The sequence below is a fragment of the Octodon degus genome, unplaced genomic scaffold, assembly GCF_000260255.1.
Source record: "Octodon degus isolate 3935 unplaced genomic scaffold, OctDeg1.0 scaffold00051, whole genome shotgun sequence".
NCBI classification, from domain to species: Eukaryota; Metazoa; Chordata; class Mammalia; order Rodentia; family Octodontidae; genus Octodon; species Octodon degus.
The window spans coordinates 7,470,862-7,498,172 of record NW_004524627.1 but is presented as its reverse complement, the minus strand read 5'-3'; the positions used below and the strand labels follow the sequence as shown (position 1 = coordinate 7,498,172).

The 27,311-nt window shown below is 38.4% G+C and overlaps 1 protein-coding gene across 2 annotated transcripts in view; it reads left to right on the top strand.

Moving 5' to 3' along the window:
* The first annotated feature begins 7,451 nt into the window (after window positions 1-7,451).
* The window catches only part of Ido2 (indoleamine 2,3-dioxygenase 2), a 69,636-nt gene continuing 49,776 nt past the window's right edge, over window positions 7,452-27,311 (top strand). For both annotated transcript variants that reach the window (XM_023717318.1, XM_004633120.2), the window contains exons 1-2: window positions 7,452-7,655; window positions 20,329-20,424. In XM_023717318.1, coding sequence (XP_023573086.1) covers window positions 7,506-7,655; window positions 20,329-20,424 — 246 coding nt within the window. In that variant the 5' untranslated portion in view covers window positions 7,452-7,505. The remainder of the gene's footprint in view (window positions 7,656-20,328; window positions 20,425-27,311) is intronic.

Here is a 27,311-nt window from a genome sequence, read left to right as displayed (position 1 = left end):
AAAGCAAGAAAAGGGCCAGAAAGTCCCAACTGAATTTAAGAACAAGGAAGTAATTAATGAGCTAGAGAAAGACAATTTCAGTTTTCCAGGTAGTGTGGGCTGTTTCCCATTGACCATTTAGATATTCTCAATTTAGAAACTGAACCTAAAGATATCAAATGTAGTTATCAGTGAACATAATTGATGCCCTCCAAATTCAACTCCAATCATGTGTTTTTCATTTTTCAGAGTTTTTAAAAATTCCATTTCCAAAAGGTAAAAATTCTGAGCCTAAAAAAAGACAAACCCCTTTTGTATGGTCCTGTGTCTTGTTGGAAACTTGAGAATAAAACTTAGGATTCTGAAACTTTCAGCAGTCCTGTGCAGAGAGGAAGTTTGCAAGAATGATGAAGTCAACCAACTTTCTCCTGGTAAATAAGAAAGCACAATGCCATCCTGGCTGCATTCCATGTTCCTTTACTTCAGGTTAAGTTTGTTGACCAGGCTAAGAAACAGCACAAAATAAATCAGCATAAAGTTCTATGTGACCTCTAAAAATCGGTCCATAATGAAACTCCCAAACACTAATGGAATACAAGACACTGCTCTCACTGCTATAAGAAAATGCAAAGCTGTTAGCTATGATTTTATATTTAGGGGTGTTGTGGCTTGTGCCTATACGTCCCCCTAAAGCCTCAGTGCAGTCATAGGCAGGGCTTTTCAGAGGTAGCTGGATCCAGAGTGTGTTATGGTGTGATCAAGGATGTGATACTAGATAGGATTAAGGGTGTGAGCGCTGCTGCTCTAAAGGTGAGAGTAGTCTGGATAGGATGCGAGGAACAGGATGAGGTTTCTGTCTTGTCATTTATTGCTTATTGCTGCTGCTGTTTGTCTTCTGAGGTGTGCTTCTGCCATGCCACCCTACCTTGGAGCTAGTGGACTGTGGACTGAAACCTCTATAAACTGTGAGTCAAAATAAAGAAGTCTACACACACACACACACACACACACACACACACACACACACGTATATATAACAGGATTATATATGTATGTTTGTTACAGGGTCTCACTCCACAGCGTGGACTTGTAGTGATCCTCCTGTTTTCAGCCTTATGCCTGTAAGTCCTTCATTCTTTAACTTTAGTTATCAAGTATTTTGTCTTAGCAATGAGAGAAAAATAAGTAAAACAGATCTTGGTCCTGGAAAGATGAGGTTGCTGTTGTCAGGCTCAACTTGGTCTCTACTTTCCCAGCACCCCACAACCACCACCACTATTTTTCAGCAACCACACTGTTCACAGCGAACTACACTCCTCACCAAATATGCAGCCATTGGCAGACACCAGAAAACCATAATATGAATTGTGTCATCCCAAGACACATGGGACAGGATGTCATAAAGGAGAGGTAAAGCAGAATACAAGACCTCAGTGCCAAAACATATAATAAGGAAGCAGGAGATAAACAGGATCAAAAACAAAGCTACCCAGACACACAGTAGGAGAAAAGGGCAAATTTATTTGCCAGTGTGAGCTAGTAGTGTCCACCTGAGAGCCCTAAATAAGGTCTTGCTTTTACTTTTCTACTGTCCATTCTTATTTTATAGGACAACCTTGTACTTGTGAGCTGTTGTCAGGCATGGTTACAGAAGCAGTAGTGAGACAGTGGTTGGGGGCAGAGCTGGAAAAGGAAGAGTGGAGTACTCTACAGAACATTACAAACCTACTGTGCACCACCAACACCATACTATAGCTGTACCCACACATCAGTTCTCTTGGGGAGCTTAGCTGCACACTTAACCCATAGTTGACCAATTTTACCTTAGAAGGAATTTTCTTCTCTCAATAACATCGATGCGTTTGCACCAGATGATTGGAGATCTTTGCACACGACAGTCTGTTCAGATCACACATGACGTCCCTTGCTGGATTTTCTTACACTATCTTTTCCTCCATACCTTATAAAATGCCCTGCTTTTCTTTGTTCTCCAGTGACAGTCCTTTTACTCTCAATTTGCCTGTGTCTATATGTAGTAATCTTCCTACCACATTGCCTCCACACAAGCCTGTTTGGGGTGGTTCCTAACTTATGCCATTCATAATAGTTGTGACTGTACCTGACCATATGGTTTGAGAGCCTTTGGGACTGGCATATGGGAAGAGTATGGAGAGGCTTGGAGATGACATCTGAGAAACAGGTCCTGAAAGCCCTCAAGTTGTACTGTATAAGAGATTCTTGTTAGAAGACAGCTGTCTAGCAGACTGATAGAAATCATGCCAGGAAACACCGTGCTAGGGAGGTTTCTGCTGGGAAGATGGATTGCTTTAGCTTTTGAACTCCAGGAAACATGTGCTATGCCTTTGCAGAAAGTTTGTCTGCATTTTGCTTGTGTCCAGAGACTTTGACTGAGACTGAGATGATAGGGAGTAGACTTACTAATCTTGCCCCAGGGCAGTCTAATGATGAGACCTTGGCATGGTTACTGTTGACAGCTTTAAGACAAATTTATGTTGAAAAGCAAGAGCAAAGACATGGCTAGAATGATTCAAAACAATGCGAGTTTTCACCAGAGAGGAAGCTCTAGTAAATTTGCAGTCTTCAAAGATGGAGTAGAAAGAGCCAACCAAATAGCTCAGCAGATTAAAGCACCTCAAGCAGGTACAGGGACTGGGGGTTTGATCTCCAGGCCTGCAATGCTGGCCCCACCCCTGGGGTGCGAAATGACAGTTGGGACTGGGTGTGGTAGCTCACACCTCTAATCCCAACTCTTGGGAGGCTGTAAACAGATGGATCACTACGAGTCTGATTTAGTAGTGAGAACCTGAACACCCTGTAGACCCTTCCCTAAAAAAAAAAAAAAAAAAAAAAAAGATGGAATAGAGGAAAAAAGTAGACCCTGAAAAGACTGACATGAAAAAGTGAAGTATTTTAGAAGAGAACAATAGAAAAGATGGTCTGAGGGCTGGGGAGATGGCTCAGTCATTCAATCCCTGATTTCAATCCCTGGTTCTGGAAAAAAAAAGTAAAGATGTTCTGAGGGCATCACAAGAACCATCAAGACTCCATTGTTGCAGCCTCAAAACTGAAAAAGTGAAAAATTCTACTTTGAGAAGAGAGTCCACTGCAGGCCTGGAGATCAAATAGATCATCATGTTCCAAGATGGCAGGAACCTGGGGAATTTGTTCCTCAAGATTTGGTTCATAGGCACCTGACCACTATGCCAAGATAGAAGGAAGCCTGCCTACTGCTCCAGCTGGTGGCAGACCATAGCATCATCCACATACTGCTGATTTTAGGGACATGCGGAATGGAAGACTCATGGGATGAGAAAAGCTTCCCCCTAACTTGCAGGCAGTATGCCTCTGATGGGGCAGTGTGTGAAGCCAAAGGTGCAGAGGAGACCACAGAAGACTGGATCAGCCAGCAGCATGGATCCTTTGAGAAGGAAGCACAGCAGGCCCAAAAGCAAAGGTGAGGGAGCTACAATCACTAGCAGCACCACAGGGGAAGAGCTGCCTAAGCCTTTTAGAGTTCAGATCTTGCCACAGATTGCCTCAGAAGCTAGACATGGAACTATGAGAGTTACTGTTTGCCTTGCTGGGTCTTGGACTTGCTTTGTTTTTATTCTTTTCTGCTCCCTCCCTTTGCACCTTTGGGATGAAAGTGTCTATCCTGTGCTATTGAACATTAGAAGAATTTAATTTTCATTTATGCAGAGGCTTTTAGCTAAGAGTTGGCCTTAAATCTCAGAGGAGACTTTGGAATTAGACTTTTCAGCACTGCTGAAACTGCTAGGACATGGGCAACTACAAAAGATTGGATAAATGCTTTTTGCATAAAAACTGTGCATGAGTCTTTGACAGACCAGGGCAGAGTGCTACAGCTTATATCTAGATGTCCCTCTAAGGCCTCACGGGTAGAGGCATGTCCCATTACCTTCCCCTGCACCAAAATGTGATGGTGCTTGTGAGCAGTGCAGGCTATAGAGAGATAACTTCCCTAAATTGACTTTCAGTTTAATTAGCAAGTCTGACTGAGGCTGCATAGGTGTTTTCATAAAGGAAGTAGTTGACAGCAGAATAATATTGTTTGTCATAAATAGTCACGGTTGAGTTCAGATAGATGAACTCTATCTGAGTTCATGGGGATAAGATATGAAATGATGTCCCTGCCAAGACCCACACGACTCCAGAGGAAAATTCACTCCTAGAATTCACTGCGCAGTAGTTTATTCATTAACCATGACCTACATATGGCTGTTCCATCTCTTCCCCAAGAATACTTCATTCCCTCTGTTACAAGCCTTGCCTGCCTAGCCTCTTGCCCAGCATACCTAGTTGCTATTTTTCCCAGTGATCAATAAATACTGAGGTTCTGGCAGCCACATGGCTCTTTGTTCCCCCTGAACAACTGGTCTTCCCAGATCCCTGCCACACTGTTATTTTGTCTCTTGATCTTTTTTCTCTTTGTGTTCTAAGAAATTGGAGCTCACTGCAGGGGTCTCCAATACTTATGCAGACATAGATGGTACTTTTTGAAGCTGCTGGATCTAGGATGTGTGCTGCTAGGATTAAAGATGAGTGCTACGCAGCCTAGAGATGGGTGGTCTACTGACAGAAAGAGGTTCATTTCTTGTCACTTGATGCTTGTTTCTGCTGTTGTTTGTTTTCTGCAATGTCTTTCTGCCATGCCATCTTGCCTTGGTGACAACCAATTATGGACTGACACTTCTACAAGCTGTGAGCCAAAATAAGCCTTTCCACCTTCAATGTTGAGTGTTGAGCATTTTGTCTCAGTAATGAGAACAGGTAACTAAAACAGAGGGCTTACAGTCTAATAGGGAAGACAAGGTGAATATTCTAATAACAAGCCAGCTTACACTGAAAATCAGATGTGAAAAATCATCTCTGGTTGCATTATCTTTCAATAACAGAGAAGTTTTGAAAAAAGTTCCATGGGAGCATGTATTAGTGCATGAGATACGTTTCAAAAGTTGAGTCAAATTCAGATAGAAAGCATTTGGGGTACAGAAGATACTATCGATAAAGAGATAAAGTCAGATGTTCAACTTATTTTATTTCAGGAGCAATGAATACTTTCTGAAGGCTTGACCACTGGAATCTTGTACAGCTATAAATGTGGTTAGGGGTCAGATCATGAGCATAGTTTCACTTCAGTTCAAGAACATAAACATTACTTCATTGACACTGAGGAACTCTCAAACATTTCTGAGGTAGGACCTGAAATATTTACAAACCTACAAGTAACGTGGGTGTAGCTGCGAGTAAGAAAGAAAAGGATTTCATGCACAGACTTGGGAAACTAGGGATAGAATTGATGGCTATGTCAGATGGAAATGCATAGCAACATTGAAGTGGTGACACACACTTGTCACCCTAGCACTCTGTGAGCTGAGGTCAGAGGATTGCAAGTTCAACTCCAGACTGAGCAATTTAATTATGTAGCAAGAACCTGTCTGCAAGAAATGGGAGCGATGGGTATGTAGCTGGAGGGGGCTGGGTCTGGCAATGGTCCTTAGCACATACGGAGTATTAAAAAGAACACTGAAGCAGAGAAAGTTATGAAAACATTGCAAATATCCAGATGTTCAAGGCTGAAATGAAAAAATAAGTCAGTGACCGAAACAGGAAAGATAATAGTATAACAGAAAAGAAAATTTAAAAACACAACATTAAGAAGAGGTTCCAGAATGATTGGGAAAGGAGAATATGAAAAAAGAAAAACCCACTTACTGATACGCTAGATGTTTCTCTTAGAGTTTTTTACTTACTGGTCACATAATGTCTAGAATGTACACCACTGATTCCTGCAGGAGTGAAAATAAAGTTTTACAATTTTAAGTTATTTGTCAAAAAGTGGTCTGATGACAGATGATAGAGCACAGATCCACTCATAGGTCATTTTTCCAGAGTAACCAGTGGAAAACTCCTGCAGGAAGAAGTGGAAAGGCAAGAATGTGGTCCAGTTCTGATGACGATTCCCAGGATGACATTCAATAGGTCAACTTATTATCATAATTCTTTGATTCTTTATGAACAACAAGGATATTGACCTTTATCATTTATTTATAGCAACCCTCTTGTTCTACCATTTTGTGATTTTTTTATGGCTTTATAATGTTACAGTACTTTGCTAACAGGATGCAGAAAGAATGCATGGGAACAGCTGCCATAAAGACACGCTTCTCCATCTTCTCATGAATGAAGGGACAATCAAAAGGATGATTATCCCTGTATTTGAAAACCTGAATTTATGAGCATAAGATACAGAACTCAAAGATGAGCTGGATGTTGAGCTGAGGGTGAATGGATAGTCAAGAGTAGCTTAGGTATCCAATGATTTATGCTAAACAGGTGACACTGCTTTTGACACATGACCTTCAGGAAAAAAAAGAAAAGAAAGTGAAAACCCTGGGAGCAACTGGTGAGTTATGATAGTACTTCCTGCTCTTAGCCTTTCAATGATATTAAAAGGGGAAAGGAAAAGAACATTTATTCCATATAAATTAATTCAAAACAGTATGATTTAGGTACAGGGTCCACTGCAAAAAAGTCAGAGTATTCAGACTTCAAAAGTGAGGATCACCAGCCTGCTAATCATTGTGCTGAGATTCACATTAATTCGTCTAGTGAAAAGAGCAAGGGTTGGGAATCAGCGCCCTAAGTCCCAGTCCTGATTCTGTTAGCATACACAGTCACGCTGGAGTGCATGCTTCTGGTGCATTGCCTCAGTTTATTAATCTGTAAAAGGAAACTGGTAGTACCTATGCCCTAGTTAAGAATATTCATTTTGGTGGTAGAGTCTCAAAAGTTGTTTGACTAAAGAAGTCTGAGTACAATTAAACAAAGTTTGTGTCAATTAAATATAAAAATTATTTTTGAAAATATGAATAGTTGAATCAAATGATCTGTTTAGATTATTTTCAAACACACTGACATCCATGACTTCATTTGTTAAACATAAAACAAACTCCATTAATGCAATCAAAGATTTCTCAACTTATTAAGTAACATTTCTCAAAATAAACTGAAATAATCATAACCTTAGACTATGTTTTTAAACTAAATAAAAAACTGTTGTAAGGTTCTGTTATGCTCTTAAAATTTTACTCTCCACTGTGTTTATCGTGAACTAACTACATGAATGCAACTTCTATTTTTCATAGTTTCTCGTTTTAGGGTAATTTTGACCTAGTTGTCAAAGTTCATAATGGGTCAGAATTATGTCAGGGTACGGGTTCACTTACCTTTTCCCAAAGTTAAATATATTCGTTTTTGGGTTTAAGAGTAATCTTTTCTTTTGGATGTATGTGAAAGGAAAGGAAACACTTTTTGGAGTTACCTGTTTAAACAGCAGTTTTTAAATGTTTGCTCATCTTTGTCTCAAGGCAAGCTCATGACAAACTGGAATTGAACCTCAGTACAAAGTTCCACTACACCACAAAAAACAACAGAAGGGTTTAGTTTCAAAGCTCCATTCTCCTGGGACTTTGGTTGTTTGGATGAGTTGCTTCTGCAGTGGCAACGTTTGTGCAGGCACTTGGAGCAAAACTATGGAGCCTCAAAGACAGAATTTGAAGACAACATTGCCATTGTGTTTGGGAAGATACCAGATTTCTGAAGAGTATGGCTTTCTTCTTCCAAATCCTCTGGTAAGGATAGGGCCTTGAGCTAGGTCAAAATAGATATCTTGAGATTCTGGCTTATTGTTTATTTTTAAATGTATGTAGTCATTCAGAAAGAGGTATACACCGCATTGCTAATGTAAGGAACATGCTATAAATAACAGGGTGCAAAAAGAAATGACAGATATAGCTGAGGATTGTTCAAATGCAATGCTTTGAATCCCGGAAAATTACTACCAAATAGCTGTTAAGCAAAAGACTGGTTAAAGATAATTTATGTAGACAAATAGAGAGCCTCAGGAATGTTAATGTGGTGTTTCCAAGTACATTCTGCTCAAGCAAGGAAGATATGGAATTTCCCCATTATAGATCTGATCTATAATGCATTAGATATGTGTTTGGAACATAAGTCCTGGGAGAGATTACTCCTTGTATATTCCAAGTCACTGCTTTTGACCTTTTGAATCAAAAGTTAATTTTAACTTGGTGGTAGAAAACAAGAGAACAATTAGACCTTCAGTCTGCTTAGAGCTGCTGAAAGGGATTAGATGGTACTGGGAATTTCTGACAAGAGGAATGAAACTTTGAAACAAAAAGTACCAAATTCTTAAATTTGCTCAGAGTGGAGCCTGTTATGCAATTCTGCTTTACTGACTAGTTCTTATCAGTGCTGTACTTCTTATTTTATTAAATTTGTTCTGAAGTGTAGAATATCAAAACTGTAAGAGTCCTTGGATGCCAGCTAGACCCATGCCTGTGCCCTTTTCCACATCGGGCTAGTTGAAGTTCCAAAAGAATGACATGCCCAAGGTCATATTAACAAATGCAGAACTGAACTGACCCTCAGGGCCTTTAGCATTTTTTTCTTATTATGTCACATATAAGGGACAAGTTCATTCAGTTAGAAAGCTAAGATGAGTTTTGCTGTTATTGTAATTATTAGGAAAAGCCCAGATGAATTCAACCACATACCTATGATTGATAAATGATGTGGAATTTATTGAGCTTTTGCTAACTAGTTGCTCTTATGACTTTTTTTTTTTACTTTTGAGGTGTTACTGGAGAAATTTAAATGAAGATAAGAACCACTTGTTGATCTCAGAAGTTCTGTTTAGGGAGTAGTTAGCTGCAAGTCCTAATCACAGAGCTGCAGTTCTCTGCCAACCACAGAGCAGGAACATTGGTGCGGTCACTCGGTGGTCAGCTGTCTCCATTTACTAGGTACTGTGCAGATTTTTGAGAAGCAGGACTTTCTGGAAAAGGTCAAGACAAACCAGAATGAGTCAACACCCTAATTTACACTTAGAACCTTCTGACTCTTTCACAACTGACCCTGTTTTCACAATCTGTTGGTTAGAGAACTGGCGCTGTGCTCACAGTGTTGCTATGAATAATGGATGTGTAGGGACTGTGACAGAGTCAAAGTAAAGACTGGAAGCTAATTCTTGGGACCCTCCATCCAGGACTTCTTAAGAACTTCATTTGTTATGTATAATTTGTCGTATTAACTCAGGAATAATAACAGCATCCTCCCTACTCACAAGGAAGAAAGGGCTAACAGGCTAACACAGGTGAAATGAAATGTGTGCCCTGGGCTGAGCGCAATAATGTTGCAAAGGAGGTAAGAACCAGGCAGGGTCAGAGCTGCACAGTTCCTTTTTTATTGTTCCTTTTTTTTTATAATATCTGAACCTGAAGAAAAACAGTAACAACAAGTGTTTGTCACATTCTGAGCCTGATAGCATCTGTGTTGTGTAGTTGATAGATTACCCTTAGAAAAACTTCTGAGCTTTTATCAAAACATTTCCTGGTTCCATCCTGTGATAGTCATATTTTCCAGATGCAAATCTTCTCCTTTAGTTTTGATTTTCTTTCAGTCATGTGAGGATTTTGAATACCTCCTTTTCGGTACAGGGTGGAGGAAGGAACTTTTTCAAGAGAAGACTCAGGTTTCTTCAGAAATCAGGAAGCACTCACTTCCCAGCACACTGCAGACTGCCATGTTGCAGTGGCACACAGGCTGCGAAACAGTAGTCCTGCACGTCCTCAAGAGCAAGAGCTGGCTCTGCTGTCCTCCCACTCGGGGCACATGCTGTTTCTTCACATCAGCTGGCCTCTGCGGCATCCTTTCAGCGTCCGTTCCATATGACTTTTGGGCTTCCTAGGCAGACACACTTGTCAGTCTCTGAAGAAAATACTGTCAAGATAATGAAGAAAAAAACACTGGCTTCATTCCAAATATTCATTCCCACTGTTTCTATCTGCTCCAGCACTTCCAACTTATGACATTTCAGTGCAAAAAATAAACACCTCACAGACACCTACCTGTAAATAGACAGCAGAAATCCTTTGCTACGCCACGTGTCCTGTGTGTGTACATGCAAGTATGTGTAGGTGAGGGTGGGGAGAATGTCAGTGATTTGTCTTTACACAAAGAACATAAGAAAATTAGCTCGACAGGAAAGCAGGCAAGAGAATAGATTGGAGCAAAACAGGCAGACTCCAAATGTTGGGCTCTGAAATTTGGATTTAACACATCTAGTTGATGATATCATGCAACTGGTACTTAGAGTTTCCTTTCAGCATAATAAGGGTAGTTTGTCTTAGAGCATGGACCTTGGCTGTTTGCCAACGTCCCTTGGACAAATTTTTAAAATACCAGTGTAGTGTTGCACTCAGTTAATTCTGAATCTGTAGCTGACCTTGCCTCAGTGCTAGAGCACCAGATGGAGTGAAACACAACAGGAGGCCGCCAACGTGGTTCGGGGAGAGAAGCGGGGCCACATGTATGAGGCCAGCTTGGAAAGGAGCCATGGCTCAGTGAAGCACTGGTAAAGACTACGAAGTAGCCTACTTACAAAAATAAAAGAGCTATTTACATGGACTTTGTGGGCAAAAGGAAAGGCTTGATGAAAACAGCTGTAAAGGTATTAGAACTTTATCATGATCAATCAGCCCTTCAGGAAAAATGAGTGCATGTATCCTAATCTGTAAAAATTCAAAGCACTTGACATAAGTAGTAGAGTCCAGCTGGTGAGAAAAAAAGAAAATTAATTGCTACAGATGAGTATATTTTCCAGACAGAGGTTGTAGGTAGAAAGACTTAAGATATTTCTTTGAGCAATGAGTACATTTCTGGGGATGGCGATCAGTGCCAGTGGGGGATGTCAGATAATAATGGTTCCATGGTGGAGATAAAGACAAAGACAACAGCAGATTTGCTAACAGTTGGTACAGAGCTAGTTCAAAAAACATGTTTGAGGATGAGAAAGAATGGAATGAATGAAGAGTCGATGGACTTTTGTGTAGTACTAAGAAACCAAGAAAAGATGGTAGAGAAAAAGAGAAAATAGACAAAGGCTATTTTGGACACAGTTTCTGCTAAAACTGGAATTTTAAACAAGCATTCTTACTTTGGATTTGAACTAAGTAGATGCATGTTATTGTTAGAAGAGTTACCACCTAACTCACTCCAGAAAGTGGAGAGAAAAGACAGAGAGGAAGAAGGTGTAGAACAGCTGCACCAGTGATCACTAAAAGTGCTGTCCTGTCCCAAGATCCACAAGGTGGATGTTACTGTAGGCAAGAAAAATACGATGACAACTGATGATGTAGAAGATCCGGCAGTCGAGGATGGGCTAGGGGTATGCTTCAGATGGTTTACTTAGCATGACGAAGGCCCTGGGTTCAGGCCCAGCACCAAAAGAAATATTAGGATTCAATAAATGAATAATAAAAATAAGTATACATATCAAAATGCAAAATTTAAAGTATCTAAAAATAAATAAAATGGCCAAAGGAGCACAGGGTCGTGAAAATGGTGTACCATTGATTGAATTAGCATTGTTAATACGCAGATTAATCTTATATTTTCTATGAGATGTATTAGCTGCCTTCTCTCTGGAGCAGATCACCTATCAGATAATATATGCGAGATCTTTGCACTAAAAACACTGTAGGTAGTAAGTTCTAAATTATATTTTGTATTTCCTCAAAGCTTTTTAGGCAGTAAAGCTCTCTACTTTTAGACCAATAATTGATATGCTATAATTTCCAAGATGGAAATCCCACTGAAATTTTCAAATGCATTAGTAATATTTATTCACAATCTCTCCTACTTAATTAATAATTGAGCTTTTCCTGTATCCTGTTACAAATTCTTTATGACATATACTGTATACCAACAGAAGGCAGTCCATGGAATTGTCCACTCTGTACAGAGCCCCTTGTCACCTGCAACCCCACCACTGTTCCTTGCAGTAGCCTTGCCATGTGCAGGGGCCCCTTTGCCAGTAAACTCATCTCAGAAGTGTATTTCCTCTGAAGCTGACCATTTTCTCCACCTCTGCCCTCATTCATTCTATCGTTATCCTCTGGTCTGTCTCTTCCCTTTCTCTTTATTCCTACTCTTACCAAGCTGAAAAATGCTTTGTGCATGGCTGGTGGGTTAACTTTTGAAAAGGAAAATTGACTGTGACAGTCTGCTTTTAACTTTGTCAAGTGCACTGGAGGACAAACTCAAATATGTTCTTACATTGAACAAGGTCCTTCATGATGCCTATCTATCTTCCTCTTTACTTTGCTGTAATATCCTGCCAGATTATCTCTGTTTCCCAGCCTTCCTGTTGATATTTATCTGATTTATTTTTGTTCTAGTTTTTATGTTTTACTCTTACTATGCCATTTTCTTAGCCAAAAAGTTTAGTTAACCAAGTGTTAATCTAACAGACTTTATTATTTCTGCAAAACACATTTTTAAAAATGCTATATTTTAGATTGCAAATGTGGTCAGAAAATTTATCCAAATTTAAGCAAAAGGATGGCTGTGGATCCTGTGAATATCACTGGAGCCTGGTCTAACAGTCTTTTTGTAGGATCACTAACCACGGAGGATGTCCCTGTTACTTGCTATTGATTAAGAGATAATATCTGATATAATATTTTAATTTTTAGGTTTCTGAGGTACAAAGGATTTTTGTTGAGAAAAAATCATCCTTATATTTATGATTGTATGGCCCTATAGATATTAACTAGTCATGCATTTAACCCAGAAAATTTAAACTTTTTTTAAAACTTCATAGTTTCTCAAGTGCTCTTTGAACTGTCTTTGCCATCCTACTGATTTCAGTCTTTTTTTTTTTTTTTTTTTAAATCAGAGATCAAACTTGGGACCTTACACTTGCTAGGCAGGCACTAATGCCACTGAGCTATCCCCCCAACTTTTATTTCAGTCTCAGTGAGCTAAATATATATTGACACACATATAGTACTTATAAGAGTGACTTTTTAAGCTTTTGCAAAATTGTAATTCAATACAAAAGTCGAGATAAACAAATAAGTGTAAAATGAGAAAATGATCTTAAAAAGAAATGAAAGCAGCAAACATTTTATTATTCCTGTCTTTCCATTTGGACTTTGGAGGGATGAGGTCTTCTGAGGTACCCTGGTCTTTTTGAAACAAGGGACCAGCCCCTTTTCTTGCCCTTTGTGCTTATTCTGAAGAGGTGTTATGAAGTGTGCTGAACTTTGAGTCAGGGGAGCTTTAACCTGGCTGCAAAGCAGATGTGAAACACGGGGAGAGTCATCTAACCGTGTTGGGATTCAACTTCCTCGATTTCAAGTTGGAAATCATAAAATGATGAGTTCTAGCTCATAGCACTTAAGACACCAGTGAAGATAAATGAAAGACTTAAGCATGTATGATAAAACTAGAAAGCATGAAATGAAATGATATTGGAATTAGATAAAGTTTCCAAGCATGACTTGAGTACTCCATTAGGAACAGCTATTCCAAATATACACATAAAATATAATAACCAAAGCAGATGAAAATATTTTCAAATTCATTAGCAATTATAGAAATGTAAAATTTTTAAATGGAATGGTTGGCAATTCTTTAATGATCCATGCGGTATATAGATAGAAAATCACAAGGGAAACATTGGAGAATTGTCACTGCCAGAGAGGAGGATGAAAATTAGAATATTTTTATTTTCTGCTTTGTAGACTTCATAAGCAGGCATGGTGGCACACAGGTGTAATCCCAGCACTTGGGGAGGCTGAGGCAGGAGATTTGTTGCAAGTATGAGACCCCTCCGGGCTACAAAGTGAGCTCAAGGACAGCCTAACCTGTATTGTGAGACACTGCGTCAAAAAGACCAAAAAAATAAATTTATACACTTCATGTTTTTAAATATTCTTCCACCTCCATTGATTACATTTTACAAAGCATTATGCCTGAACAAGATATATTGAGTTTAGTAAATATTAAAAGTGTAAAATTTTAATGAAATTAACATGTTATATCTCAAAAACATAAAAATATTAGTAATGCTCAGTGTTGCCAGAAGTGTAGATGATCGCCACTCCTAACATGCAACATGAGTGTCTGTAATTGTATTGTTGTGGCCACCTCGATGTTCTGAATCAGCTCCAAGTGGTGACCCTTCAGGATCACTTCAACTTAAGGGCAGAGCCTGAAGTCTCATGTTGCCATATTCAGTGAATGAAGTGTCTGAGGACACATCAATATTTTCACAAGCCCGCCTTTTATTGGGTAGTACTTTGCAGTTCATTTCTTACCCTTTAAGTAAAAACAGAAAAGGACTTTCTGGGCTTCTGGGCATGTAACAAGAATCATGGAGCATGTGGGCTGAGAGTGGTGGAAAGTATTCTGACGGGGATTAATGCCGGTATGCCTTTTACTGTAACGAGTTTTAAAAATTTAACAACAATATTTTAAAATTATACTGTGTAAGTGTGATTATCACAGATATAGTTTTTCTGTAAGGAATTAAAGTGGTTTTCAACTTTTTAAATGTATGTAAAGCTAACCCAAAAGATCTCCTTTAGGAATTTGTCCTAAGGCAATAATGAGAAAGCATCAGAAAGGCATGTGTGAGATGACTGTCCAGGGTGTTACATAGAGGAAAAATCACAAGCAATTCAAATACTCACCAATAGCCTGCTAGAGTACTCTGGATGCACTAAAGAAGAGGCCATAATTACCCATGGAAAGACACCACAAGGGGTGCTATTTAGTGAAACCTCTTGTCCCATCTCTCAACCTGTAACTTAAAAAAGAGAAGCCAACCACAGAAAGTCATTATCATAATTCATCCCCTTCCTCAATCCTTAGAGGAAAAGATAAATGGTAGAAATATTTAAAATGGACTGTACGGATTAAAGCACATGCTTAGGCAGATGCAAAGGCCATGGTTCGATCCCCGGGCCTGCTGTGCTGACCCCACCCCTGGGGCACACTTAGACAGCGATTGAGAGACCCTGCACTAAATACATAATAAATAAATAAATAAATAAATAAATAATAAAATGTATTGTAAATTACCTTTCAAAATCTTTATTCCTTCCTGGATTATTTGAGTGGGTTTTTTTTTTTTCCACTAGTTTTCAGTTATAGCATGCATCCATCAGCTGGAGGGATGAAAAAACAGAAGCTGGTTCACCTTGGTGTCTGGTTCCAGATGCTCAGGACAGACACAGCCCAGAAATTTGCATATTGGATAAATTTCCAGGAGTGCCAATACTCTGGACCACACACCATACTAGTCCAGTCCCATATTTTTTAACTGGGTGACATGGAAGTCCAAACATTGGACTGTGATGGGGGAAAAGGGAAAGGAAAAAAGGGAAAAAGAAAAATATATATTTATACACAAGATAGTTAATGTAGTTTTACAACTGGCTTCTCTTGTAAGTGTCCTACTAACATGTTTTATTGTTTATTTTTTTCCTCAATAAGATAAAAAAAGATGGATAATACCTAACATTAGACTTTTAAAAAGGAAGCAGATGTACAAAGGAAGAAGGAAAACATTCCTCTAAGGAATCTAAAAGAAAGGAAAAGTGCATATTAAAGAGAAAGTATAATCTAGATTCTCAACTAATACAATGAAATATTTAAGAATTATCATGCAAGCATGGAAGCCAAAGCACAGGGTACTTTCATGTGATTTCTTATTTAAATACGAGAAAATGGTGGGAATGATTTAGTTATAGCTTTTGTTGTTGAGATTCATTTGATCATTATTTTTTTTAACTATTTATTTATTTGTACCTTAATTGAACTCAGTACCCTGGACTTGCCAGGCAGGCATTGTGCCACTGAGTTAAAGCCACAGCCTGAGATTCACTTTATTTATTTATTTATTTATTTATTTTTCCTTTTATTTTATTTTAAATAGTACAATAAAAAACAAAAACAGATGTCAAAAACAAAGACAGAAATAATGACATACAACAATACATATGATACAGAATTTCAAAACAAGAATAGAAAATTAACAATGGTGGTTATACTACTTATTTTTATCATCAAATCTGTTGCTCAGATGAACATATATAAGTATGCAAGATTGATAAAATAATTAAACATTAGTGCTTGCTTTCAATAAACTTGAATTTTTTCTTGTCCTTTCCTTTTATTTTTTAAATTTATTTTAAATACAGCATAGTAGTAATTGATAAGACATTAAAAATGGTACACATAAATGCAATAATCCTCAATTAAATAGAACGCAGCAAATCGTCAGAAGATTATACACGACAACCTGATAGAATTCACCCCAGAGATGCAAAAATGGTTCAACATATGCAAATCTATAAATGTGATACACTATATCAATAGAGCCAAAACCAAAAACCACATTCAGAAAAGGCTTTTGACAAAGTCCAAAACTCACCCATGATCAAAGCCCTACAGAAAATTGGAATAGATGGCTTATACCTCAATCTGATAGAAACCATCTATGACAACCCAACAGCCAACCTCATTCCAAATGGAGAAAAACTGAAAAGTTTCACTCTAAAATCAAGTACATGCAAAGATGTCCACTATCACCACTCCTATTCAGTTCTGGACACAAGCTAGGGCTACTAAACAAAACTGAGATTCACTTTAAAGACAACTTTTGAATATCATGATTCTGCATCTTTGAATTTATGTTACAGAACTACTGTCAAATGTGCTACTCTGTGCTTTGTCACTAGATTTATTTTTGTTCACGAACATATGCATCACAGAGGCAAGATCAAATATAAGCTGCCAGTTCACAATTAGCTGCAGAAATCTGTCTGCCTCGGGGGTGTGTGTGCATGCACGCTGAGAATCTAATCCAGAGCCTTGCACATGCTAGGCAAGTGCTGTGCCACTGAGCTATATCCCAAGCTTCTGCCTCTATTTTTGCCAGTGTCCTTGCTGTGTTACAGCTCTGTAAATTTTCACAGTATTAATTTAGTCATCAGTTTTCTTCAATTTTGTACTTACATCCAAGTTTTGCTGGAGCAAATGACACAATCTTGGACTGGCCAAATAGCTTAGTGGATTAAAGCTCCTGCCTGGGCAGACGCAGGGACCGGGTTCAATCCCCAGTGTGCCATGCCAGCCTTGCCCCTGGGCACACTGAGATGATGACTGAGACTGGGCATGGTGGTGCATGCCTGAAATCCCAGTGCTTGGGAGGTTGAAAACAGGAGGATCACTATGAGTCTAAACCTGATCTGTATAGTGAGACACTGTAGACCCTGCACAAAATACATTGAAAAAGAAAGAAAGAAAGAAAGAAAGAAAGAAAGAAAGAAAGAAAGAAAGAAAGAAAGAAAGAAAGAAAGGAAGGAAGAAAGGAAGGAAGAAGGCAAGTAAGCAAGCCACAATCCTGCTTGTCAACATTTTTAATTCTGGGACTCAACTGAAGAAGTAGAGTACCCTGTGCTTCCAAGAATCTGAGATGCTAGCAGAGCACAGGAGCACAGTGCCGCATCTTCCCTATCAATACATCTGTGGTCAAGACATAACACTTACAGCTGGGATAATTTAATTTGTTGTCAAAGTTAGTAAAAGGTGCCCAGTCTGTCTTGAATTGATTTGGGTTCAAAGACAGAAAGGAGAAAGATTAGAATCTATGGTTTGTGGAGAAGATGCTAGGACATTTAACATACCCCAGTTATAATTAATTAGGATCCTGAACCAGGCTTCTCATGGACCTTAAGGGATTATAGGGCCTGCAACAAGTGGAATGTGGGTAGCTGACATATCTCTGATTCTCCAGATTTATAGTCTTACACTACCATTAGTGCTCAAAGTACCTGTGTGTATGTCTAATTTACTGTTGCTTTTCCCTCTGTTACTAATTTAATTCCCACCCCATCCTCAAGTTGCACAAAGCAGATTTGACTCCAGTGCACTGAGCTGAGCCTATGCAAAGTGAGCTCCTTCCATATTTGACCTCCTCCCACAACTTGCCTCAGACCCCAGGTCTCACTGGACTCTTTATCACCTCTTCCCCTTCTTCTATCACATTCTACTTTAAATATCCCCCCTCATAGTTCATCTTTCCATCTTGAAAATAGCAGACTATACCTGCTCACGTGTCTTAGACCATATCCCTCAAACAAATTCTCCCTTTGTTAATAGCCCTACTAAAAACACTGTATTCTCCTCATCTTTCTTCCTTCTTCAAAATATTAACATTTGAACACTCTTCCATGACCCTGACCTTAATTTTGACCCAACATCATGTATATAGAGAAACTAATATGAATTAAGGGCGTCCTTGCTTTGTTTCCTAAAAGGAGAACTCTTCACCAGGACTTTCTGATGACTGCCTGTATCTGTGAAATCCTCTAAGGCTTCACCTCTATATGATCAGTCTCTTATGGTTTGTTGAACTGCTAGAACTTTCCTTTCCATCTATGTTCATAGGTTCAATTTCTGTAACTTCCCTATGAATTTTCCCCAGTGTGGTAACCTAGATTTTCTTTCCATTTCACTTTGCAAAATCATTTGCAACTTATACTTTTGTACAGCACTTCCAGTTTCATATAAATTTTATATTGAAACTCAAAGTTCTTAGTACAGCTGTAACTTTAGGTCACATAGAATTTTATGACTATATTATGTTACTTTATAGGCAGTACTAGGGATGAAACCCAGAGTCTCCTGCATGGTACACACACTCTACCACTCAGCTACAGTCTAAGACCCCCACCTCCCTTCCTTTTAAAATTTTTTCTCTGGTCAGGGTCTCACTGAGAAGCTATGCTTGGTTCAAACTTGTGATCTTCCTGCTTCAATCTCCTGTGTAGCTGGGATGGCAGGGTACATTGCCCTGCCTGGTTCCACAAGTAATTTAAATGTAATACATTCAAAAATAAATTACTTATCTTTACACTCATGCTTTGACCTCTACCTGCATTTTTATCTCAGTTTGTGTTCTCACCCATTAGTTCAGTCACCTAGAAACAACTGCCTTCAATTGTCCAGGTCATGCATCAAGAGTATGGTAGGACATTTAACATACCCCAGTTATAATTATATATTGCCCAGGTTTTATAGAAAGGGTCAAATAAGCTTGAAGCTTTGCCTATTGATGCTGTCTCTTGTGGTTACTTAACTGCTCTGATCTAAAAGCATCATAGACAGTATAGAAACAAATAAGAGCAGCAAGTGTCTAATAAAAACTGATTCGTACAAACAGATGTAGTTTAATGTCATCTGAGTTGGGACACTGAAATCTACACTCACTTCTACAGAGGTGAACCACAGGCCCATAAGTAACCCACACATGTGGCTATGTGAAGGAAAGATTTTCTTAAGTTTCCAGCCCCTCATGGAATCATCACATCACATCACATTCACTCTCATTTGCCAAATACATCCTAAATATGTGCTCTGTCCAAATTCACTGTTATCATTTAAGTGTAGTCTTTGAAGAATATTTAATGAGCTGCCTTAGGTGACTTATGGGGTGAAATGCTTTGCACAAAATTATCTTCATGAAATTCAAATCCAATTAAGGGCTGGCCAGTTAGCTCAGTGGATTAAAGCACTTGCTTAGGCAGGCAGAGAGGCCAGGGGTCTGATCCCTGGCCTGCCATGCTGGCCCTGTCCCCAGGGCATGCTGAGACAGCGATTGAGACTGGGCATGGAGGCGCACACCTGTAATCCCAGCATTTTGGAGGCTGAAAAACAGAAAGGATCACTACAAGTCTGATTTGTGTAGTGAGATCCTGTAGACCCTGTACTAAATACATTAAACCCCCCCAACAACTTCAAATCTAATTGTACTATCATTACACACACACAATATATATATATATATATATATATATATATATGTATAATATTATATGGATACATATATTCTGCACAAAGCACATATGAGCTGAATTCTTTGACTTATCTTACACCAATCCTTTCTCTTGAGCTTTACACTGTGGCAACACTCAATAACTCAGAGTTCCGGAACACACATTTGATTACCTGCTGTCCTCTTTGCCTTTTCTTTAAATTCCCACCTACAAAAGCCATATTTGTACTCTACAACTACATCCAGCTATCATATTTTTATGATTATTTCACTTATTTTTCCAGAATTCCCAGAATTAGTTCTACTTTTTAAGAAAATTCTTAAGCTTATAGTCACAGCAGAAAGTAAACATATTATGCTGCTATAGGGTCAGTCTGCCTATAGTACATGTGTCTTCCCTTACTAGACCACATAGGGACAAAAACTGCATTTAAGTCCTCTATGCTTCTACACTGCTTGGCATGAGGTCTAGCACACAGTTGCTTCTCAGTGTTCACCAAGTGGATGTCATTTCAATTTCCCTGAAGACTGAAATCTGAAGGCAACTACCCAGAAGGGTCAAAAATACTAAGATGCTTCTATTCTAAATGCAGAAAGAACTTCCTGATTATTATCAGCCCTGGATGGAAACTGCCAACAAACTTCCTTACTTGATCGAGAGTCACCAGCTTCGTGCTTGTGTGCACAGGGTAAGTGTATTCTTCTTACTCTTCTTTGGAGCTCCGTCTTTCCACCTTGTTTGTATCTCCACACACTGTCCTTTCTCAGGTATGTGGAAGTGAGATAGGTGACCCAGGGAACTGGGCTTGTCAACACCTCCATCTTGGTTTTCCTAATAGCACAATTACCTCCTTCCTGATCATGTGTTTCCCTAACGCTTCCCAAGCTTGCCCGAACAATACCTGGAACCTACTAAGCACTCACGAAGTGTTATTTTTTTTAAATCTGGCTGGGAATTGAAAATAAGTTAATGGGAAACATGTGCCTAGGAAAAGTAAAGGATGGAAAATTTCAGGGGCCTTATTCAAAGTCAGTGCCCTGCTGCCTTTCTAGGAGTCTCTCCTGGTCTTCTCAAGAGTCTCACAGGATATCGGACTCAAAGGAACTTCTGAGTAATAAAGTTAATGGTTGGCCATGGACACTGCAGAAGTGATTATATCTTCAAATATCTATAAGCATTTAGATATAGTCATGTATATGTTGAGCAATGTATGGTAAAGCAAACAATTTGTCCTAAGAGTAGGTAAGGAACAGTCAAACTTCTTGGTCTCAGGAAACTGAAATTACTATAAAAGAGAAATTTCATTTTATCACTTAGTTATGTAATTCTAAATTATGTAACCTTGAAATTCCACTTCATTAAAAAGTAGGAAAATTTCTGGTCTTGTAGTATTATTGTAAAGACCGATAACTTCTGAAAATGCTGCTTCTCAGTTTCCCTAAGTATTCAATATGAGTTTATTCCTTCCTTCTTTTTGTTCTGAAACTGCTGTAATCATAAAGTTCAGAGTTTCAATTTCAAAAGGTTTCTCATCCTTCAGAACTCTTCTTTGCTGATGTTCACATTTCATAGCTATTATTACAAATTCCCCTAAAATACTCATCAAGTTCTTGCTCTGTACAGGGCTAGAACCCTGTGGAAAAAAAGGGTAGAAGACTCTCTTCAGTGTTCATGAAGATGTCAAAGGAAACCTTGCAATTTCTTTGCCTGTTACATAAAAGTTTTCATTGATGTGACCAAATAAGGACAGAAAGAAGAAAGAAAAATATCTGTAAATACAGGAAAACAGTGGGGATATAGTAAAAACTTTAAGACTTTCAGACCATATCAAGCAAAATGTATATCAGATTCACAAAAAGTTTTTAGTAACCACATCAAACATCAAACAAAGCAAAAGTAGACTCCCATGAACCCTACTTTCTCTTCTCAGAAAAGTAGAGAAAGGAAACACGGGGAAGCCTGAGACAGCGGTCAGTGAGCAGATTAAAATCAATTCCTTGGTACCAAGCTGTTCGCAGACTTCATGTTATAAAACTGCCATTAATAAATGGCTTGATTGGCTGGAGTGCCTCGTAGTGCAGCACCACTGTCGCATCACTTAACATCTGTGCTGTGTTCAATGGTGTCTCTCCAAATCAACATTCACATTTGTAGAAATGATCTTATTTAGAAATATAGTCTTTGCATATGTGACCAAGAGAAAATGCATTTATACAGGTTTATGTTATACTGCAAACCTAATAGGACTCTTGTGTTTCAGAGACACAGTGACATACAATGCAGAAGACATCATGTAGGAATAGAAGTACACAATGGATGATTATTATAAAAAATCCAGCTAGATAAAGCCACATTTTGGGACTGGGGATATGGCTCAGTAGAATAAGTGCTTCCCTGGCAAGCGCAAGAGCCTGAGTTCAATCCCCGGTTCCGCAAAAAAAGAAAAAAAAGTCACATTTTATTTCTGCTACTAAAGAACGAGGACTGAAACAGTTGGAAATCACTTGTGAAGAGGCAATATTGTAAGAAAGTCCACTGTTATGAGGAAAACATTCCGCATGGAGGAGTTTTAAGGGAAACCCTTTCCAAATCATCAGCCCAGGGTCAGTTTTGAGTTCAGTTTAAACACAGTTTGCAAGCAGGAACACAAAGCTGATACTCAGTTATTTCATGATTGGGTACATGGATTACAAGGATTATGCCATGTATTAACAGACAGATTTATTGTAGGCAGGTTTAAAAAGAATTGTTTATCAGTAGACAGGAGCTTCTGGGAAGGAGAGTTCTGAGCAGAGTGGGTACAGGTGAATGCACCCTTGACTGGGCCACTGTGTTCTGGGAACAAAGTATGGAGTCCTTGAAGCAAGCTGAAACAAAACTATGTGTGTGCATATTATAAGTAGAAAAAGATAAATACTATACCTGGATGTGGTCAAGTTGATCTGGCTGGCTTTGTGGAAGAAGCAGTTGGACACAGACAGTCAAGAATGACTGTACTTGACAGTTTAACTATGTGTCAAGAAACATGAAAATAGTCACAGGCTATTTATTGATTTATAATCTTCACTATAAGATTATTATAAACTTACCATTATTTCTACCACCATGCACGAATCAGTGAACTTAAAACATTGGCCCTTCAGGATACAAATAAATAATAAGTGAATTTACAGTTTGATCTTATAGTAGATTCACGACAACCACCTTGCTCTGGAAGGCCATGATACACCTATCTGTATTCTGAAAGAAAATTTGTTCACTGACTTAGATTCACCCACTCACATTGCCCAGGAGGATATGTTTACAGGGAATGATATAAGGTTCAACGCTATACTGGAATAGTAAAGAGAACGATGTTAGTTATTGCTTTTGATAAAACTGACTCCACTTGTGAATATGTGTGGATAAACCAAAGTCACCAATCAATATAGAGATTATGTGTAACTTAAAAAAAAAAAAAACAATGGTCTGGGCTGGCCAGATAGCTCAGTAGATTAAAGAGCCTACTTAGGCAGATAGATGCAGGGACTGGCTTCCACCCCTGCATGCTGTGCTGGCCACACCCCCAGGGCATGCTGAGATGGTGATTGAGATTGGGCATGGTACACGCGCTTGTAATCCCAGTGCTTGGGAGACTGAAAACAGGAAGATCACTATGGGTCCAATCTGTGTAGTGAGACCCTATGGACCCCATACTAAATACATAAAAAAGGTGGTCCAATGGTATGCAGAGACAATGACTTCCAATAAATAACCAAAGATGAGAATAATGCTTTTAAAATTCCAGTTGGTAATCAGTATATATTGCCTCATAAACTAATAAAGGGTGAAATGTAAAATGATTAATAGATTGTATTTCTGATAGAAAGCGAAGTTATACATGAAAAACAAACTCAACAAATCCATGAAAAGTTTGTTTTTTAAATGGAATTTAAGGACTCCTTTGAGCTCCATAAACATAAGGCAAAGGTCAAAGACATGCAAACTCTCTGAAAAAAATAAAATGCATTAAAATAGACAAATTGTCTAAATTTCATATATGATATGTCCCCTAAGAAGGTTAATTGCACAGAAGAAAAGAAAAATTTGAAACTAATATGCAAAAATGAAAATTTTCAGATTTCAAGAAACATTTGAGTTTTTATATCAGAAAGATTATGTAGGAAGTGGGATGAGGGAAATATAAATACCTTGATGAAACTCTAAATTTTCTAGCATAACAAGAAAATTTTGCAATTCTTAGTTAGGAATCAATAAAAATGAAAACTAACTACAGGGCAACCACACGTAACTGTTTATCTATGATACTAAACATTAAGTGACAAAGTTAATATCTATTTGAATGCTAAAATTAAAAAAATCTGTGTTGTGCATTGAGCGTTGTCAGACACACCTATAATTCCAGCACTCTGCAAGATCTAGGCAGAAGGATTACAAGTCAAACCTAATCTGGGCAATTTAACAAGACCCCATTCCCAAACAAAAACAAAAAGGTGTAGGATGAAACTCAATGTGAAGTCCCTGTGTTCAATCCTCAGTGCTGCACAAACATTCTGACCATGACAGAGAGGGCTCTAGCTGCCCAAGATGCTAAATGCAAGAAGGTCAAAGGGGAAACAGTGGCCTTGGGCTCTGGTAGTACAGAGGCTAAGAAGAAGGTAAATCTTCTGTTGGAAAAAGAAGCCTCAAAATATTGTCACTGGCCAGAACTGACCTCAGAGTTACCCACCCATTGCTGACAGTATCCCTGAAACTCACCAGTCACATGAGTCTTGGACTATGGAACAGCTACTCAGATGGTCAAGAGCAGCCCAGAGCCAGAGCTAGAGGCAGACAGCACTGCTGGCTTGGCTGAGAAGTTGTTGGCAAAGAAAACATCTCCTAGGAACTCCAGTTTCTTCAATCAGGGATTGCTAATATCTCCAGCATAATGGAGAAAAAGGCTCAGGAGGCAGTAACTGCCAGTGAAGTCAGTCTCATCTGGCCTGCCCTGAAGGGTGTGTGTGTGTGTGTGTGTGTGTGTGTGTGTGTGTGTTTTCCTGTATTGTCAAGGGGAGGCCCACACTGATATCTTCTCCACAGGAGGACTAGGAAGGTATTTACCTCTGTCACCCTTACACAGCTCAGTTTGAAGAGAAGGCACTGTACTAGGCTGGAGAACACTGTCAAATGCAGAGACTTGATCATTAAGGAATCTTGGGGTCAAAACTGTGGCTTGCATTGCAAGCTGGAAAAGGCAAAGCCTAAAGAACCCACTTGTAAACTGGGTAGACTTTCCTGTAGCTAGGAATAATAGGAACTTATCCTTAAGAATGTTGAAAATGATGTGTAGCCACAGCAGCATTTTTCTCACTGGTGGTGACAATGTAAATAGTACAATCCTTTTGGAAGACAGCTTGATAAATTCTTGTGTAAGGCTAAACATAGACTTAACATAAAAGCCAGAATCAGCATTCCTAAGTACTTATTCAAATAAATTAAAATTTTATGTTTACTGAAAAACATGTGTGTGAAATATTGATAACCAAAACAAAAACTTGAAACAACTCAGATAATCCTCAACAGAAGAATGAACAAGTTAAACTAAAGCCATGCTACCTATTGAAACACTATTTAGTGATGTAAGTAAATGACCTGTTGAGTTGCAGAACTGCCCAAATGAACCTTAAATACATTAAATTGAACATTTCAAACCCAAAGCTCCATATTGTATGATTTGATTAAGATGGCATTCTGGGAAAGGTGCAGTTATCACCACAAAAATTAGATCAATTGTCACCAGTGATTGGTGAGGACAGAGTAGCTCATTATGAAGAGATATACAGGGGACTTCTCTTCATGGGCTCAGGTAGTGGACACATGACTCCACACACCCCAACATCCACAGAATTGTTCAATATAAACAATGAACTCACAGGTATGTAAATTATACATACAAATTAAAATTTTGAGAGATTCTAAGACTCCAGAAGTTTGGCATACTTCAAGCGAGAGTGTAGAAGAGAGAGGAATACTGGAAGAGGTTTTTGACTATAAGTAAGGCTAAAGAAAAGATGAATCATAAAAAACCAATGGTGTAAGCTGCTTTCCATGAGATAGAAGTTCACAATTTTGAAACTTCTTGACATAATGTACTTGGGTTGAACCAACAGGTAAATTGATGTGGACGGGGTTTCATGCTGAGAAAAGAATACAGGTTCATAAGGAGCTAGGGAGACTGGAACTAACCTGAAATGCCAGAGGAGAGCCAGAACTAGCAGAATGAAGTCATGTTTCACTTAACATCTTATGAATATGTACAAATTGATACTGTATTTGCATATATACATATATGATCTTACACACACACACACACACACACACACACATTTTCTAGTTTTGTCCACTGTGAAGATCTAAGAATAATGTCATCCCAGGAATAATGAGAAAATCTGAGGCTCAGATGTATAACTCCTCTCACAAAAAGAATCAAGGCTCAGTAATTATATATCAGGGAAAACATAAGAAAACACCAGACCATCTTGTCCTGCCAGAAAGAAGATTGAACTCAAATTTGTTGAGTTCTCAACAAAGGCTGGTCCCGTATCAAGTGGAACTGAGAAACAGACTTGAAAGAGCTCCTAAGAATCAGGCTAAATGATTTGTGTAAGTAAAAAAACCAGTGCATGCACTGATTATAAATCAAAGTAAACAAATCTGTTCATAATGATAGTATTAAGACTCAACTAAGGAATATTTATTTTTTATTTTTTATGTAATTTAAAGCAATGCTTTCATTTATTTTAGCTAAGGAAATCAATGATGTGCACATACAATTCATCATTTCACTATAAAGTTGCTTTTTATATAAATATTTCTTTCAGAATATTTTCAGATTCATAAAAATACTGAGCACCTCTTTTTTCCCTCTGTTGCATCAGTTTGGCACACTCATTACAATGGATGGACTAACATAATACGTCATCAACTGAAATCCGTGATGTATTCAAAGGCTGCTATCTTTGCCTAGTATCATTTGTCAGTGGCAAGATCCCATAAAGAATATCACATGCTTGTAGTCATCACCAAGCTGGATGGCCATGACAGTTTCTTAGATGTTCCTGTTGCTAACGATCTTGATAATTTTAAGACATGCAGGTATTTTATTAAATATGCCTCTGTTTTGGAATTTATTATTTCTTTCATGGCAAGGTAGGTTCTAAATTTTGAGGAAAAGGACCACAGAGGAACAGTGCTCTTACAATCTCATGGTACTGAAGATGCGTACTACCATGATGTGCTGCTGTTGATTCTGATATGATGAGGTCGTGTTTGTAAGGCTTACTTCCCTCCTTCTTTTCTTTTCTTTTCTTTTCTTTTCTTTTCTTTTCTTTTCTTTTCTTTTCTTTTCTTTTCTTTTCTTTTCTTTCTTTTCTTTTCTTTCTTTCCTTCCTTCCTTCCTTCCTTCCTTCCTTCCTTTCTTTCTTTCTTTCTTTCTTTCTTTCTTTCTTCCCTTCTTTCTTTTTTAAAGTTTTTTTTTTAATTTTATTTATCTATGTGTGTGTGTGTGTGTGTGTGTGTGTGTGTGTGTGTGTG